Source organism: Capsicum annuum, chromosome 7 (genome assembly GCF_002878395.1).
Source record: "Capsicum annuum cultivar UCD-10X-F1 chromosome 7, UCD10Xv1.1, whole genome shotgun sequence".
In the NCBI taxonomy this organism is placed as follows: Eukaryota; Viridiplantae; Streptophyta; class Magnoliopsida; order Solanales; family Solanaceae; genus Capsicum; species Capsicum annuum.
Genome location: NC_061117.1, coordinates 102,404,017 through 102,424,399, shown reverse-complemented (window position 1 = coordinate 102,424,399; position 20,383 = coordinate 102,404,017). Strand labels below are relative to the sequence as shown.

At 34.0% G+C, this 20,383-nt stretch overlaps 1 protein-coding gene across 1 annotated transcript; it reads left to right on the top strand.

The window, feature by feature from the left end:
* Positions 1–10,495: 10,495 nt before the first annotated feature.
* On the top strand, positions 10,496–12,257 carry LOC107878053 (beta-D-glucosyl crocetin beta-1,6-glucosyltransferase-like). Its single transcript, XM_016724922.2, has one exon. The coding sequence runs from the start codon at positions 10,725–10,727 to the stop codon at positions 12,090–12,092; it is 1,368 nt and encodes a 455-aa protein (XP_016580408.2). The 5' UTR covers positions 10,496–10,724; the 3' UTR covers positions 12,093–12,257.
* Positions 12,258–20,383: the final 8,126 nt, after the last annotated feature.

Genomic DNA, 20,383 nt, shown 5'->3' with positions numbered 1-20,383 from the left:
TAACCGAAGATATTTCCTTACACCTAAACTTTTTAACTTGGCAATCCAAGATTGCAACGGGTTCCACCTCGTATGAAAAATATTCTTTCATATTGATCTTCTCTATAGGCAACACTAGGGAATGATCTCCAACACACTTCTTCAATATGGACACATGAAATACGGGATGAACAGAAGCCACTTGCAGGCAACTCTAACTCATAAATGACCCCACCTATCCTTCTCACAATCTGATATGGTCCTATATAGTGAGGACTCAGCTTCTCCTTCTTCCCGAATCACATGAATCTCTTCGTAGGGGAGACTTTTAGAAAAATCCAATCACCAACCTCAAATTCCAGCTCTTTTCTTCTAATATCAACATTGGATTTCTGGCGACTTTGGGCTATCTTGAGTCATTCTTGAGTTATTATCTGATAATTTTCACCTTCTCCATTGCCTGATGAACAAGATCAGTCCCAAACAACCACGTTTCACCCACTTTATACCACCCAATCAGTGACCTACATTTTCTCCCATAAAGTGCCTCAAAAGGAGCCACCTTAATGTTGGCATGGTATCTATTATTGTAACCAAACTCTATTAATGGCAAGTGATCTACCCAACTACCTTTGAAGTTAATTATACAAGCTCTCAACATATCCTTAAGGGTCTGAATGGTGCATTCATCTTACCCATCCGTCTGAGGGTGGAATGTAGTACGCAGGTTCACTTGGGTACCTAAACTTCTCTAAAAAGATCTCCAAAACTGCAAAGAGAATTACGTACCTCGATTAGATAAAATGTATACCGGTTCCCCATGCAAGTAAACTATTTCCTCAATATACAGCTTGGCTTAATCATTTCTCGAATAGTTAGTCCTCACAGACAAAAAGTGGGCTGACTTGGTTAACTAGTCTAAATTACCCAAAAGTAATCATACTGGTTTCAGGACCTTGAAAGTCCTGCTACGAAGTCCATATTGATATGTCACACTTCCACATAGGCAAAGCTATCTCTTGGGAAGTACCACCTGTCCTCAAATGTTCTACTTTAACTTGTTTTCAATTCAAACACTTTGAAACAAAATCAGCCACATCACGCTTCATATTCTTCCACCAATATATGTTTTTAAGATCATGGTACATCTTAGTAGAGCCTGGGTGAATAATATACCTCGAAGTATGTGCCTCATCAAGGATTTTTTTGCACAATCCATCTATATCTGGCACACATAACCTACCCTGATATTTTAAAATCCCATCACCACTAATTTTAAAAAAAATCACCTTCTGTTGACCTATATCTTTCTTAATCTGTATCAAGATGGGATCCTCAACCTGCTTCTCCTTAACTTCTGCATAAAAGGAAAATTTAGTTATTTCATGCACAACAACCCCTCCATCTTCGGAATCCTGAAGTCATACCCCTAGATTTACAAGCCGGTGAATATCTTTCACCATCTCCCCTTTTTACTTCCTCAACATGTGCAAGACTGCCCATAGATAGTTTGCTGAGGGCATCGGCCACCACATTCTCCTTGCCCAGATAATTGTACAGGCATGTCATAATCCTTCAACAGTTCCAACCAATGCCTTTGCCTGAGGTTTATCTTTTTATGCGAGAAAACATACTGTAAACTTTTATGGTCAATAAATATATCAACATATACCCCATACAGATAATGCCGCCATATCTTAAATGCAAATACCACAGCCGTTAACTCCAAGTCATGGGTGGGGTAGTTTCACTTGTCAACCTTCAACTTCCTAGATGCATAAGCTACCACCTTACCATGCTGCATAAGCACACACCCAAGTCCCACCCGAGATGCTTCGCAATATACAACAAAACCTTCTGTACCTTCCGAAAGAGTCAAAACAGGTGCAGTAGTAACTTGTCTTTAAACTTCTTAAAACTATTTTCACAAAAGTCAGACTATACAAACTTCAATTTTTTCTATGTATATCTATTAAGTGGATCAACTATGGAAGAAAAACTCTCTAAAAATCTTATGTAATACCTTGCCAAACCCAAGAAGCTCCGAATATCGATTGGAGTCGTAGGTCTGGGCTATTTTGTCACTGCCTCAATCTTTTGGGGATCAACTTTAATTCCCTCACTAGACACAATATGCCCCAAGAAAGCAATGGCATTTAGACAAAATTCACACATGGAAAATTTTCCATATAATCTATGATCTTTGAGGGTCTGAAGGATGATTCTGAGGTGACTGGCATGATCCTCCTTACTCTTAGAATAAACTAGAATGTCATCAATAAAGACTAAGACAAGCAAATCCAGAAACTGATGGAACACCCTATTCATTAGGTCCATTAAGGCTGTAGGAGAATTAGTCAATCTAAAGGACATGACTAAGAATTCGTAATGACTATATCAGGTTCAAAAAGCTATCTTGCGAATGTCAGCCTCCCTAACCTTCAATTGATGATACCCCGAATGAAGGTCTATCTTTTAAAAAGACTTAGCACCCTGAAGTTAGTCAAAGAGATCATCAATTTTAGGAAAGGGATATTTATTTTTGACAGTAACCTTATTCAGCTGGCCGTAGTCTATAGTACAAAAAGTACAGGTGCACCCCAGGTAGAAACACTAGGACGTATGAAGCCTTTATCAAGAAGATCAGCTAGCTGCTCTTTCAGCTCTTTCAATTCAGCAGAAGCCATTCTATATGGCGGAATAGAGATGCAACAGGTGTCAGGCAATAAATCAATACCAAAATCTATCTCCCTATCAGGCGGTACCCCTGGGAGATCTTTGGGAAAGACTTCTGGAAATTCTTTTAATACAGGGACAGACTTAAGAGAAGGACTTTCAGTATTTGAATTTTTCACTCGGATCAAATAATATAAAAAACCTTTGAAAATAAGCATACGGGCTCTGAGGTAAGATATGAATTTCCCTTTAGGTGATAAAGAATGACCCTCCTATTCTATCACTAGTTCATTTGAAAAGGCGAAAGTAACCTTTCAGGTTCTATAGTCTAGCGTGGCATAACACGAATGGAGACAGTCCATTTCTAAGATAGCATCAAAATTAACCATATCAAGCTCTATGAGGTTTGCCACGGTATCACGGCTACAGACAGACACAACACAATTTTTATATACTCTCCTAGCCACAATAGAATCACCTACAAGAGTGGAAACAGAGAAAGTTTTTACAATAATTTCAGGAACCCAAAACCAACTACCACATATAGGGTCACATAAGACAAGGTAGACCCGAGATCAAGCAACACATACACATCATGAGAAAAGATTTGTAATGTACCCGTGGCTATATATGGTAAAGCCTCTGCCTCCTGGAGATTACAAAAAGCATACAACTAGTTGTAACCACTTCCGGTAGCTGAAGTAGCACCCTTGGGAGGCGGTGGTGCTGCTGACGAATTTGCTTGAGACTTCATACCCCCAACATTTTTTCTCGCTATTGGGCAAGCCATTTTTATATGGCTTGGCTGGCCACAGGAGTAACAAATAAGATTACCAAGTTGACATAGCCTCGGATGATTTCTCCCATACTTTTCACAACATGGGTATGACCGAGAAGTATGAGCTACACTTTTCTGAGACTGAGTACCCTGCACTATTAGCCCATGGCTAGACTAGAAATTCTAAAACCATCCATCTACTAGAGTTCTGGGCATGGCAGCACTGGCTGCAAGCTGAGCATTATTCCCAAAATTTTTCTTAGGCCACCTGTTACCCCAATTACTGTCTTGATGCTAACTGTAGTTCTGGTCTACTGGTCTGGTCTTCTTGGCCTGCCTCTCTTTCTCTATTGCTTCAGCAACCCTCTTTTTTTATCCCCGGCCTTCTGTATATGAATATACAATCTAGATAAGTCCATGTCCCTGTTCAACATTGCCCCCTTGGACTCTAACACCAAGTCATCCAAAAGGCCAGATACAAACTTCCTCATACGAGCCCTAATATTTCCTGCCAATTCTGGAGCATAATGGGATAGTTGGTTAAATTTTAGGGTGTACTCTTTGACACTTATCTTCCCCTGCTTTAAGTTTATGAACACTTCAGTCTTGGACTCCCTTAACTCCTGAGGAAAGAATTAGTCCAGAAAGGCTTCCACAAAATTGCCCCATGTAGAAGGCTCAGCATTCTCACCCCTCGAGTCTTCTCACTTATTGTACCACTGATTTGCTACCTCCTTTAATTGGTAAGCCACTAATTCAACCCCTTTTACTTTATCCACATGCATCACTTAAAAGATTTTATCCATCTCATCTACAAACTCTTGTGGATCCTTCTCTACCTTTGTACCAGTAAACTTAGGCAGGTTCATCCTCATAAACTGACCCACCCGTGAAGCTTCAGATGTGACAGACACAGACCCAATATTCTCCAACCGTCGATCCTGTAAAGCCACCAAATGTGTAATTATATGCATCAATTATCTAAACTCAGTATTTGATATCTCTCTCTGGGGAGGTTAGGTACGGTTAGTCCCAACTAAGGAAGCCCTAGGTCCTCTAGGTGGACTGGTTTGAACAGGAGAGACTCTTGGGTCAGCAACAAAATTAGAAGTGTGAGCCCTATTATGTGTCCTTATCCCATGGGTAGGATGGACATCTTCAGTATGGGTATTCTGATTATTAGAGCAACGTGGAGGCATGATCGCTTTTCTAAAATACAAGAGAAATTGATTAGGGGACATTTCAGACTCTACAGCACGAACTAAATCATAAGAAAGGGAAATATTCCTAAACGTCTAGTAGTCTCCTACCTATATATGTGGCATGCTAAACACCCATGAACATGACTCTACCCAATGAGATTTTGCAGACACCCTGGGACCATGAACCGTGCTTTGATAACAAGTTTATCACGACCCTAGCCGTGATGAGCATCCTGAACCATAGTGATTTGGATGCTCTTCTACATCTGGTAATCATGCACCATACTCGAATAACAAAGAAAAGACGCAAAAATATAATAAACAGGATCATGGTCAAAATCAGAAATCTATTTAACAATATGAAAATAAGTTCATGAATATTTAGACTACGCCTTTATCTATCTGCAAAATATCTACTAAATACGACATCAATAAAACTGTCTGAATCTATAAAAAGGCCCCCAGTGGACCTAAACCAAAATAAATAACCAATGTCTGAAAAGAAAATATGTCTTTTGAAATAAAGAAGGCTCACCACTGCACTCTTCACTTCTGTCCAGATAACTCTATGGCTTAGCGGGACCTCTAGACTGAGCCTTAGACCTTAAAATATAGGGGATCTATACAATTGTACTAGTACGCAGAGTAATCCAAAATAATGAATTTTATATGTTTAAAATATAGGTGAGGGCAAGTCATAAGAATATCATTCATGCATAGTTTAAAATCTCATGGGCCATCTCAAAATCTTAAAACAGTATTGTCAATGCAACATTATAATTTATATTCCTTCTGAGCTAGGTGGTGTACCCTACATATCTGCTAACCCATGGCCTATATGGGATCCTCCCTTAAATCGACGGCCAAGCCTCCAACCCAAGTTTGCCGCAAGGATTGGAGTATCTGAATCTACTACGCCACAGGGCCGTCGCTAGCGTACAATAATAATATTCCCGTGTTGGCAAAGCACAGTTTTGGGCAATGAGTTTTAGGGCTCATTCTTTCTTCGGGTAACTACGTAACATATTTTAAGCCCATTTTTAGTCTGTTCTAAATATGCATCTGTCTGTGTTCTAAATCTAAAAATTTGAGATGAAATCATATCTTTAACCTGTTCTAAATCTGTTATGGCATTATCTGAATCTAGTATCGTCATACCAAGACTTGCAAGTCGTATATCTAAGCCATAAAGTATCATGATAAAATCATTTCATTCAAAACAGCAATGTTGGACCACCAAATCACATCAATTAGTTCAATAGGATTCGTATAGTGAAATTCATGAAAATAGAGTTAAAGATCCTCAATTCAATTCACAAACACATGGTGGTTAAGTATCTTGCAACAATTCATGCAATTTTCTTAATAACTATATTTAACCTTTAACACCAAGTAAAACACGCTCTCTTCAATTCAAATCCATAATCAATTCATAAGCAAAATTAAGTCATTTATAATATGATCCCAACAATACATTTTGAATAAATCAAATCTTACGAAAACAAGATGCTTGTAAAAGAGAGTGATTTCTAATAGATCATGCTCTCAATTCGTCATTCAAACTCATCAATACATACATACATACATATATATATATATATATATATATATATATATAATTAAAACATGATTATAAATCAAGGTTAGGGGAAAGGCCTCAAGACCAAATCAATTATACCATTAAAGCATTCATAAAGCAAAGTTGTAATGTAAATTCCAAAATCGCTTTATAAAATTCTTGATTTTTAAACTTCAAATCATAATCAAAGCATCAAATAGCCCATATAGTTTTAAGAAAACCCCACATACCTTAGATTAATTAGCTTAAAGAAAAGAACTCGAATCTCGATTCGTTCATCAAAAATCTTGAACTTAGAGGTTGGTTCTTGATTCCTTTTTCTTGGAAAAAAAATCCTAATTTTGATGTTATGGATGAATGAGGAGTTATGTCCTTTGATTTGATGTAATTAGGTGTTAAAAAGTGTGAAAAAGACCTAAAAATCCCTTTAAAAATGGCTTTAGATCGCTAAACGGAGGTGTGGTATGGTTTGAGCGACGAACCGCCACCCCAGGGACGGACCGTCCTTCAAACCATCACTTTTTGGCTAGAAAACAAGTTTACTACCTCAGTTGGGATGGTTTGGGAGACGGTCCATCACTGGCACGACGGTCCATTGGCCTTCCCATCGCACTTTGGCAGTTCAAATAGCTCACTATAAAATGGTCATAACTTTTTACCCCGATATTAGATTTAGGAAAAATTGGTGGAGTTGGAAAGAGGACTCAAATACCTTTCATTTGATATATATATATTAGGCCCTCTAATTCGATATATAGAAAAAGTTATGGTTGATTGAAGTTGACCCAAGTTTAAACGCTCACCAAAACGCAATCGATAGGAAGGCTTTCAACTCGTCCTTGAGTTAAGGGACCTCTATGATCTTAATTCATTCTCATATAGATTCCCACACTATATAGTTTATTAACACACTACATTAACATTGTATTTATGGCTTTTGGATCCTTTACGCGTAGAAATAACGGTTTACGTCCTATCCTGAAATGCGGGGTGTTACACTATTTAGACTGTTATGCTATAATTACCCAATAATTGTGTTGTTGGTGCATGTTATTCTAATTTACATAGGGTCGCGTGGGTTTAAAATTCATATTGTATGGAAAATTTTTTACTATGATATGAGATATTACTGTTGATTGTCCTGGATTGGACTGGTACTAATGTTTGAGTATTCCAGCATTTTCCCTTACATATACATATTGTTATGGTTTTATTGGTTATTTATTGGCCTTCAGGAAATTTAAAAATTGAGATTCATTCAAGGCACTAGAACATTTGATTATTTATTTTATCTATGACATCAAGTATGGTTTTGAAAGGCTGTAAATGGATTAGGTCAGTATGTCCTAACAAGTTATACTGGGCATCTAGTGTATATAGGATATGACAAACATGCATTATATCAATCATCTTCATATAATATGACATACATCATACTTATCAAACTAGCTCATACGAATGATTACTTTGTTTGGTGAATTGATATTGGATTCTGTTGTTATATATGCATTTTATTATTAAATTAATATATTAAGTGCATCTGTTAGTGGGTATAAATTGTGTATTATGAGTATTATTATTTACATTTATTAGTGGAACAATTTGGTCATGAATTTCTTGAAACTCCTATAACCACTAAGTCTTTATTTGTCCATTGTACTATGTAATTATGCTTGTAACTCATATAACATTCAACCATTCATGTACCCACTTTACTACACCACATTTTTCCTATTCAATACAAGAGTTGATACCTCACCTATAAATAGAGGTTGTCTTGCATGTTATTGCATGGACAAGGAAATATGATAAGTGTGAAAAAGATTAGAGTATGTAGTAGTGAAAGAGAGAATTGAGACAAAAAAAAATATTCTAAGTCTTTAACTATATTCACTATACAAAAGAGAGTAATTATATTAGTGAAAGAAAGAGTTGAGACAAAGAAAATATTCTAAGTCTTTAACTATATTCACTAAATAAAAAGAGTAAATATATGTTAAAGGAAGGTGTTCTTATAGTGATGCTTTGGACTCTTCAACTAATCTGGAGTTGCTTGAGTTGTACATCGTTGATGGGCTGTTGTATCCTGAAGGGGACAAGTCAAGAGATTACTGCTGGATCGGTGTAAATTATGCCGCAGTGGACTTGAATCTCCTTAAAGAAAGCGACATATCCACGCCTCAGCCAAGAAGAAGTTTATTTTATTTTCTTCACTCTTGTTCATTTTATTTTCAACTGTAATCATTTATTGTAATTGTGGTATATTATACCAACAGATTCTGACACTGATTTTACTCTATTGATATGATCGATCGTACGTGATATCTGAACGATGTGTCGGGTTAATTATCTTTCACTGAGAAAATCTAGATTTTGATATTTTTGTGTATACATCTCTCTCTTTCTCTCTCTCTCTCTCTCTCTCTCTCTCTCTCTATATATATATATATATATATATATATATATATATACAACTAGATTAGAGTGGTATTTCCTAAGTGTAGGTTTTGATTGTTCTAGATGGTTGGTTTGATTGGCTCTTTCCATCGCATTGAATTAAGATTGATCGACTATACTTGTTGAGTATAAGTGATTTCGTACTCACCCTCACTTTTTCTGCACCTTACGTGCAGGTATACTAAGCTAGGGGCCCTCGATTGTTGAGTGTTGTGGTATTCATAGTGCTTTGTGGAAGTTCTCGAGGTAGTAGTTATATATTGATCTCAGTCATCCTAGATCCTCCTCTATCTCTATCCATGTTTCTCTTTTGTATCTGACATATTTATTTGACCTTTCTTATATTATTCTGATTTTGAGGCTTCTTTTGCGACAACCAGACCTGGGATTGACACCGAATCTCATATTTCCATAAAACTAGAGTATTTATGAATTAGTTTGGGTCTTATCTTCTATTTTATATATTCCATTTTCAATTATTGTGTTGTCCTGGATTAGGCTTACCTATCGCACAGAGTGTGAAAGGTGCCATCATGGTCCTTATTTTGGACCGTGATAACTTTCATCAAATAAATTGATACGGAGGGAATATAACTTTTAATTAGAGCCGAATACTTTTTTGTGTATAAAAGTTGAAGACACATATATGACAAAATAGTCTAGATAATGTAATGCTCTATTGAGTTGAATAACTAACTGTTCATTATTATATATATACTTATATCAGACGACATGATTAATAGTTTATCCTAAAAATAGGATCCACCCCAGGTAGGTGGAGATCCAACCGCTGACTAGTAACTCCAACTAGTAGCCAATCTATCTAGTTTAGGTGATGAGCCACCGTTCAGCTCCTATATTTTATTTCTAGTATGTTTTCATCTGTTTATCGAGTTGAGCTTCGAATCTATTACACACAACTTTTAGTGCTCCAAGACTTACTACTCGATTGGGGTTTATGAATAAATTTTCTATACTTCGTATTACATTTTCACACTTATTTTTGTTAAGAAAATTTTAGTAGTGCTTCTCACTTCTTTTCTCCCCCCTTGATAACTAAGGGGTCGTTTGGTAGAGTGTATAAGATCAATGCAAAATATAGTGTATTAGTAATGTTTGCATTAGTAATGCTTGTATTACTTATACTTATATTAATTATGCATGTATTATTTCTTATACATTGTTTGGTTTGATGTATAAGAAATAATACATCTTACATAATTTCTATAAAAGAAATGTTTATTTATAAAAATACCCTTCTTTGATTTTATACACTTTTTTGCAACAAAATTTCTTTGTCATCTCAAATATAATTAGTATTGTTGAGCTAGTATATAGAGGGTTCGGATTAATTGCAAGATTTTCTTCTTTGCGCATGAAATATTATACCAACGGATTAACATAGTCGAAATAAAAATAAAATATAAGACCTAAAATTAAGAAATAATCTCAATTTTTTTTAAATTTTTTTAAAGACCCTCGAAACAAAGCAAAAATATATTACAATTATTTAAATCAATTATTCATTGTTGTAGATTAAAATGGTGGGAAAAAATTGTGAAATATTTTAAAAAGATTTACTATTATTGCAAATTAAAATGGAAGGAAAAAGAATGGTGAAATACTTTGTGAGAAAAATTGAGGGGTATTAAGGTCATTTAATAAGTTAATGGATGTATTAAAGACTTTGCATTATTAATGCATAGAAAATGGGTGGTATTAGTAATACACACCTTAATATACAATAAAGTGTATAACTAATGCTTGCATTAGTTGTACATTGATTAAAAATTATACCAAACAAGATATTCATAATATACATTAATTAATACATGTGTTATTTTTGTCAATACACTCTACCAAACAACCCCTAAATGATTAGCTTAGAAAATTCGTGTTATATGTGGTGGATCACTGGGGGCCTTGTCATAATATAGGTGCAAACTGCCAGAAATACCCTTACTTTTTCTATCTTTTCTAAGGTCTTTTCTCCACAAATTTGATTTATAAAGAGCTTCCTCTACACACAAAACACAGTTTACAAACGGAAGTCATGGCTTCAGGTTCAGAACATCGAAACTTGAGAATTGTAATGTTGCCATACTTAGCTTATGGCCACATCACACCTTTCCTTGCACTAGCCAAGAAACTCTCAGATAGAGGCTTCTCCATTGACATATGTTCCACAACAATTAATCTTAGCTTCATCAAGGAAAAAATCCCAGAGAAGTATTGTTCCTCAATTCAGCTAGTGGAACTCCACTTACCAAACTTGCCTGAACTTCCTCCTCATTACCACACAACCAATGGCCTTCCAAAACATCTCAAACCAACTCTCTTTAAAGCCCTCAAGATGGCCAGACCACAATTTCACGAAATCTTGAGTGCTAAGAAACCTGATCTTTTGATATATGATATAATGCTCTTATGGTCATCTGTGGTTGCAACTACTCTCAACATCCCATCAATAAAATTCTACACTGTAAATGCAGCTATATTTAGTTACTTTTTCCATTTTTATTACAAACCAGGAGAGCAATTCCCTTTTCCAGCTCTGTATCTCACGGAATACGAGCAAGGCAAAATGACACATGAAGTTGTTAATGATGCGGAGGAAGAAGTTGACAGAGACAATATTACCGAAAATGACAAGTTTGTGTTGGTGGATAGCTCTAGAGCAATAGATGGAAAGCACATAGATTATATTGATGGAACAGGCGAAGCAAAGGTTGTACCTATCGGGACACGATTTCAGCCATATGATGTGAACCGAAGTGGCAATGATATGGAGGAAACAGAACTGATGAAATGGCTTGGCAAGAAAAAGGAGCATTCAACTATTTATGTCTCTTTTGGAAGTGAGTATTTCTTATCCAAGGAAGAAATGGAAGAGATAGCTTATGGATTAGAGCTCAGCAATGTTAATTTCATATGGGTTGTTAGGTTTCAAAAAGGAGAACAAGTTAAGCTTGAAGACGCACTTCCTCGAGGTTTTATAGAAAGAATTGGAGAAAGGGGAATGTTAGTTGAAGGATGGGCTCCACAGCAAAGAATTCTGAAGCACCCTAGTATTGCCGCATTCGTAACTCACTGTGGTTGGAATTCATCACTCGAGAGCATAGAATTTGGTGTTCCAATCATTGCCATACCCATGCTTTATGATCAACCTCTGAATGCTAGGTTGTTGGGGGAAATTGGCGTAGCCGTTGAAGTCTCAAGAGATGGAAATGGGAATCTTGACAGAGCGAATATAGCTGAGAATATTAAACATGTGATTGGTGATGAAACAGGGAAGTTTTTGAGAAAGAAGATGAGTAGTCTTGGTGAGAATGTGAGGTCGCGACGAGAGGAAGAGATGGACGGAGTTGTTGAGGTGATAGCATTGCTATGTGACAAGAATCAGTCCAAGAATGTCACTTAACATAGAAATGACATGAGTTCGTATCCCTCTTTTGCAAATTTGTGTGTGTGATTTCTAATTTTCAGTTATAAGTTTCCAGCTATTTTTAGCTATTGTTTGATACTTGTATCGTTCGACCATTCTGTAACTGAATAAAGAAACTTTAATTTGCTTGGTGTGTCAAAATAGTGTTTCGTCATACAATTTGTCATTATTTGACAAATAATTCAAATTTCAAAACAATGTGTTATGTACATGTACAGCTGACGTGCACATGGGGATGAACACAGGTACGGGCGAGATGGGTTTTGTCTTATGTGGGGCAGGACGGATCTAGCTTACTGCTGGGGGTGCCGCAGGGTGGGTTGAAATTTCTTTAAAGAATTTAGGTGTTGTTTGGTAGAATATATTGGCAAAACTAATGTATGTATTAATTAATAGCACTAGTAAACTTTATTTGAACCATATTATTACTATGCATAAATAATGTTTGTATTAATTATACAATGTATTGTGTATTAAAGTGTGTATTAGGAATATACATCATTTTTTATATATTAGTAATGCAATACTTTCAACACATATATTAATTTATTAAATGTCATTATTACCTCTTAAATTATTTTTCCTCGTTTTTCCACCATATCACGCTCCCTTTTCCCTTTTCCACCATAATAAAAATTACTTCCTATTTTTTAAGGTTACTGCATCTTGTTTTTCTCGTTAATCAAACTACTGTATCTTCTTCTTCTCCTTAATCAAACTTATTTTATCCCTATTAATTCTATCAAGGTTATTAATTCTATCTTGGTCATTATTTCTTTTTTGTACCCCTATTTCACAGTACAGGATGCATCCTTCGATAAGTCAGTTCCCAAATTTAATTTTCCATCGTAGTCAATGCTTCATTCGTGCAAATGAAGATACGGACATGAGGAAAACAATTTTTGATGTCTAGAAGGAACTCGATCAACAGAGAAAAAGTGAATATAGCTGCTGCAGTTACATCTATTCTCGGAAAACAGGGGCCAAGGAAGGATTTAAAGAAAGGATAATTTGATAAACAAATATCTTTTTACAAAAATTATATAAATATATATTATCTTTAATAAATCAAATCAAATAATGTGTAAAAAATAATGGATGTGTAATTAATATCATTATTATTAATACTTGCATTAATAATACAAGTATTATTAATACACCCTATTTAACATTATTATTATACGCTCCACCAAACGACCCCTTAAGTACGGGTGCAGCTTCGAAACCGGTACATCAATACTTCAGGTAATTGCATTTTATTTTTCTCGCCAAATCACTTGACTGCCATTTGATATGTATTTATAAAAAATGTTTTCTGCTCAAATAAATTTTTGGTTCTTTTTATGCCTTCTCCTAGTGTTATTCTAGGGACAAAAGAGTCAATAACTTAGCCAAAGTTGAGCTTTTATTCCCTGTTATGATTAGGCCACTTTATTGTTCAAATTACTTCCAGATGCGTTAACTAATCACTTTATATAAAATTTTTTTTAAAAAACTCAAAGGTTGTATGCCCGAATGCACAGTTATAACAAAGAAGTTTGATTCTCACAATTCAAAATTTATCATATAAATTAAGACGGAGAAAGTACTAATTAGCGGTTCAAACTCACCATTATTTTACTTAACAGAAAATTGAGAAGTAAGATGATTTGCACATATTTGTTGCTTTGATTTTGAACATTTTAGCGTGAGGTAAGGGGCATATATTTAGCTGAACTTATTAGACTCTTTTTTGGGCATGAAGTTTGTGTGTAAAGTTTTGCTTCTTCGAATTTTAACATTTAAACACACGGTTCGCAACCCAAATCTAACTTAAATTTGAACACAAATTTCATATTTCGTAAACAACAAATCTCAATTATCAATTTGGTAAAACAACAAAAATAACTAAAAGTTACTTAAAACTACAATCTAAGTTTCTATTATTAAATAAAATTTCAAATCCCAAATGTAATAAAAAATAGAGATAATACATCGAAACACTCCTAAACTTGTAGCTAAAACTTACTTTAGACCTTAAACTAATCGAGCAATTATTTACTCCCTTAACAACTTTCAAGTGAATTTTTTTTCACCCTAAAAAAATTATACCACTCTCAATACGGAGAGTGAAGTGCACGCGCCCCATGTAATTGCCAAATTAGTTCCACATCAGTGCCATGTCATTGCCACGTAAGAAATTATAATTTTTTATTAAAAAAATAATTCAATAAACATATTACTTTTATATTTTTTTTAAAAAAAAGCAAAAAATATGTTTTTACTTTATATATATATATATATATATATATATATATATATATATATAATATTTTTTAAAAATATATATATATATATTATTTATATATTATTTTTAATATATATATATAATTATTTTTAATATATATATATATATATATAAAAAAAAACCCCCCCCCTTTTCTTCCCCCCCCCCCCCCCCCCCCTCCCGTCCGTTCCGCCTCTTTCAATTTTTTAATAGCCCCCTAGCCCCTTTTTTCCCTCCTTCTTTAATTTCTTTTTCACCATTAACATCATTTTTCACTAATAACACCAATAACTTGATTCGAATTTAACAAGAAATTGATAAATAACTTGTTCATGTAGATTAAGTCATGGCTCCTCTATCAACATTTAGAAATCAACAATTGCAAGTAGAACAAAACTTAAACTCATCCACAATAATTCCAGATCTACCAAATGATTTAGCATCAATAATACTAATATTCGTTCCTTCGTTTCGATCTTCCATGAAAATGCTTCCTACTTTAATTTTTTTCACCATTAACACCATTATTTTAAACCTTCTCAAATGCTTCAATAAGCACACGACGAGGAAGTGATAAATTGTCATAAGTTATTTATCATCACAAATTAGATGTAGTCATCTGATAAATTAAATAAAAGTAAAAAAAAATCAATGAAGGGAGGGGTTAATGAAGCTTAGTAATAGTGTTCTTGGAAAAACAAAATTTAGCTTAAATGAAGAAAATGAAGAAACGGGATGGGGTGGGGGTGGAGGATATGAAGAAGATGAAGAAATGGGGTGGGGGTACGAAGAAGATAAAGATATGGGGGTGTTGGGGGCGGGGTGGGGGTGGGGGAAAGGGATGGTTATGAAGAAGATGATGATGGAAGTGAATTTTTATTTTTTTAATATATATATATATATATATATATATACTGAAAATTTATAAAATTAAAAGGTGGAACCCATCATTTTTCATATTTTTAAAGCAAATTACGCTCTGATTTTTTAAAAAATTATCACGTCAGCAATTAGGGTGAAAAAATTCACTTGGAAGTTGTTAAGGGGGTAAATAATTTTCCGATTAGTTTAGGGTCTAAAGTAAGTTTTGACTACAAGTTTAGGGGTGTTTCGATGTGTTATCTCTAAAAAATGTCTTTTTTTACAATTTCTCTCTCCAACTTTATATACATCACTCAACCTCTCCATTCTTATGCTTATTGCCCCCCAACCCTCCATCCAAAAAAAAATGTGTCTATAATCAAAGAACCTCAATCAAGTGATTTTCAAGTTTAAATTTACAATCGAGTTTGGATCAAATTGCTCAACATCAACTTTCAACTTACTAACAAACTCCATTAACATTCTTCTTCAAATTTGTTTTGGAGGTTAGTAAAAGTGTACTATTTTTTCAAATTTACTAAATAAAAAATAGATAAAATAGTTTGTTGCGTGTTCTTCATTTACTAAATCTGACTTAGTATGTGAGGATTCTCCATCATTTAATTTAGAACTAACTCAATTAGATGATAATGAACAAACAATTCGAACTTTTGGGTTTGTTCCTAGAACTCTTCATAATGAGGACCCTAATTTCAAAGAAAATACATCAAAACACCGCAACGACTCTACTAAGATGAAGAAGTTGAGGGGTATTACTCGTAGAAGCTCAAAAAAGCCCGTCGGTGAATCTTAAAGGAAGAAAAAAATACATCACGACCCCGTCTTCTTAAGGTATAGTGTTTTGTGTTTGAATCTTCTTTTTTTTTTTTCAATCTTTATATTCCTACACATAGCTATAAGGTATAATTTATTGTTACTTTAAGCCTTATACATATTCTAGCTATGTATAGGACTAGGGTTAGTCGTTCAAGATATGTTGTAAGTTCAGCACATATGCATGGCATTGTTATGTGTATGGATGATTACATAGAGAAGTGATTCTGTTATTTGAACTCTAATACATAGAGAGTTATGAATATGTATTACATTTTCATTTGTGAAAGGTTTTATTTCAACCGATATACATAAATATTGTATGTATAAGATTTGCAATAAATTCAGGTATAGTTATGTATTTTAGTTGGGGGTTTTATGTAGGCTTGATTCACTTCTGATACATAACTTAGCTATGTATAGGAGTGGTATAAATAATGTAATGTCAAATCTGATACATAACATAGCTATATATATACATAACATTATCCTATGCAGAAACGAAGATATTGCACACTTGATACATTACCATGCTATGTATATGAATGGAATAATTGTAGTTAATGCAATCCTGATACATAAATTATATTGTATAGTTATGTATAACTTACTTATTTATGAACAAGTTTATTCATTTTACACGTTCAATGATTAAGTTCGATTTAAGATTTAACTAATATTGATGCACAATATTTTTGTAATTAAAGAGGATAAAATATCGAATCAAAGAAGTTTCACCTCATTATTTTCATATCGGTAATTCATGCAGTTGTAACTTTTGGACAATTATCAAAAATTATTTGGGAGAAGAAGTACTTACGTTATTTCACCAGTCATTTTTTGAGATATTTCTCAATATGTCTCAATGCAACTTTCAAAGTCAAAAATCAAAATGTTTGCTAATACTTGAGATAGAGCAGGATAATTCGGATGAAATCCATGTATATGTCAAGAAAACTATTCTTAAGTTTACTATTTTTGAGTTTGCTCTTATCATCGATCTTAAATGTATCAGTAATATTGAGGATTACTTGTTTCCTAACTTCTCCAAATCTACTCTAATGAAGAAGTACTTCCTCAAGTAAAACTGAAATAAATAAAATTACTTTGGTTTAATGTTTTAAAATGAGAAACTTCAAAAATATTCGAGATGCTTTACACATGTCTATATTGAATTTTATAAATACATTTTTCTTTTCACAATTACATGATGCATACAGTTAGCAGAGCAAGTCATTATCTTTATCGAACACATCGATTGATCATCACCGAAAAAAGACTTCAAATGACAACTTGTCAGCTTCTCACTCAGATCCTCAAGGTTTAGAGGATTTTAGTAGATTAACACTATCTAAATTCTGATCAAGGAGGATCACACTAATGATACATCATCTTCACCCCCTTCAAAAAGGAAGGAGACAATTAGTTTTGATAAAAAAAAATAGTTGAGGTGTAAGAATAGGAGAAATCTACATCACCTGATTCAAGAGAAAATGTATCGACGGATAACAATACTGTCGATGAATCCATGACTAAAGAACCTAAAGAGTCAGAAGTTGCTTCACCACAGTATAATGCAGAGAAGATATTTCTTAAATATTTCAGCAAGCCTGAAGATCAATATATGATTAAAGTTAATATAGATGAGATAAAGTCATTTGTACAGTCTTATGTAAGTAAGATCTCAATTGTGTTAATTCAATTTAATCAATTTAATCTCCTACTCATATACTTTTTGTTTATTTATGATAATTGATAAAAAATTAAGAATCTTCAAACATTACTCGTTAAATAACATGCTGAAGTGATGCATGTTTTATCACAAAAGTAAGACAAAGAAAAAATGATAAATTTTTTCAACTTGATTTTTATTACAACTTAACTTCTGAAATTGTTGTTATTGTTGTTTATATAGGATAAGGAAGGAACTAATAAGACAAGCGAAGATGAATGCAAGAAATGAAAAGGTGATGCAAACAAGTTGAGAAGAAAGAATAGTCCAAAGTTTCAAGATTATAAAGTTAACTATGTCGCTTTTAATTGATTGAATTTTATTACAACACACTGGCATATTGTTTGATGTTTATTAGGATTATGATGGTGGTTACATTTCAATTGGCGATCTCCTAAAAAGATGCATCAGTTGATGTTGAGCCTATCCAAGTTGATTTTCAAGATTGTGTTAAAATAAATCATGAAACAATGAATACAAGAGATATCTACAAAGAACAAATGGTAAAAACATATTGATATGGATCAATATAACATTATTGGTCTTATATATGAAGTAACTAATACTTTTTTAGGGAGTCATGTATCTTTTCAAATGCTACTTGTTCTATTATACATATACACATTAATAGTATATCATTGATAATGCACAATATACGTTAATAGTAATGTATAAGGCTCATCACAATAATATATCTGATACATTAATGTTAATGATATGATGTATCCACATATTTTTTAGTGTTAGGATACACTGACAACAAACCACAGGTATTGTTTACATCCAAATAATTAATTTATTAAATTAAATTTATAATGGACTTTTTGTTGATCAAGTTTATATATCAGGATAATTTCCCAGACACATTATCTACATCTATACAAAATGTCATAGACGCACTGATATCCAGATGACAACCCCACCATTGCAAAGCCACTGAAGGTTATTAGCCCGGTACAAATGATTAAGAGTCAGTATTTAATACATGACATCTAGTTTGCACCTGATTTCCTGGTATCCAAATTGCAATCTACGATCCTTTAAAAACTCTTGCACAAAGGATTAGACAAAAGTCAAGGATTTTCAAGTATTTGACTGCATTTGGTTCAATCTCAAAAGATGAATACTATTTCGACACTGATTTGTAGAAGAAGCATGCATTTGATGGGTTTAGCATAGCCGGGGAGTTACTGAGTGAGTCAACCATTATAGTTTGAATGGATTGTGGAAGGATTAATGAAGCATCATGCAAACAGGTAATATTTTTGCATATATTTCATTAAAAGAATCAAATTATGAAACTATTTTAGCTTACATCTTTTGAAAATTTCTGATATAAAAGACCTAAGGATGATCATTATAAAGAAAAATCATTCGATCTTGAATTCAAAGAGCTGGATTTTGTAGTTGCTCATTCACAAATTAAAAATTGATTCTACATGATATCATAACCAAAGTCCTGCTGAAATGATGAGTTACATTTTTATGGATGTAAGACCCCAAAAAATTCTAAGCTTAACTCAGTTCTTAGAGCTTGATAAGGGGTCTCATACTTATAAATTTCAGCTAAGTGTTTGTACTTAGAACTATTTAGCCTTCATAAATTGGAGATCTTATTTCACGACCCTCATGGACTTAAAATATTGATCTTTAGGTTGATTCATGATCAGAAATGTCAGTAAATATTCTCGGACGAGTTTCGGATTCTTTGAACATTGTTTGAGGCATGTTTAGAAGTCCAAACTAGTGGATCAATGCGATCTCGACGCGCCGCATCATCTATTGCATTGATAAATATTTTTCCCAGCTCCCAGTGTCAAATTCTAGTGAGTCAATATGGACTCGATACGGCGCAGCAGCCATAGCTCGATCCCATCAACGCGGTGCATCGACCTGCGCATCAGTAAACACATTTTCAGTCAGTAGAAGCCTGCATATAGAGGGGTAATTGGGTATTTTTCCACCTTATATCAACCCCCAAAATACGAGATTAAGCCACTTTAGAGGAAAAATTCATTCTCTATTCTCAAAATTACTCAAGAACAAAACCCTAGGGCTTCTAATTTAAGATTTTAAGCTTCAAGAACACTGATGCATACCTTTATTTGCGCTATGATGTTTTATGTCATAGGTTCAGACGTACGGGCTCCCGACCGCACTTAGCAGCCCCATCTATCAGCAACAGACTTAGTGGTGAGTCCTCATAGTTCGAGGACAAAGTTATTGTATCATTTCATTATTTCAGTGTTCAGTTTAGTCCAGTAGTGGGAGTTAGTTGGGGACCTATCCCATCAACTCCATATTTAGAAAGTTAGAGGCATTCAAACTAGAGTATTTCAAATAGATGTTTCAGTATTCAGTATTTGTTTCAATTATGAACCTTATGGCGATTTTCAGCCTATCTTCCGTATTTAGTTAAGATATATTATCATTGTAGTATTATTATTATTCAGTGCTCACAATAGGTACTAGTCATGGGTTAGCTGGTGGTCCTTTGGGGTTACTAGCACCGTATAGCATCCGGGGTACAGACTCAGGGCATTATAATGGAATGTATTGTTATGAAAAATAGAT

Coding starts and splice junctions, on each gene's coding strand:
- LOC107878053 (XM_016724922.2), top strand. CDS start 10,725: ATGGCTTCAGGTTCAGAACATCGAAACTTGAGAATTGTAATGTTGCCA.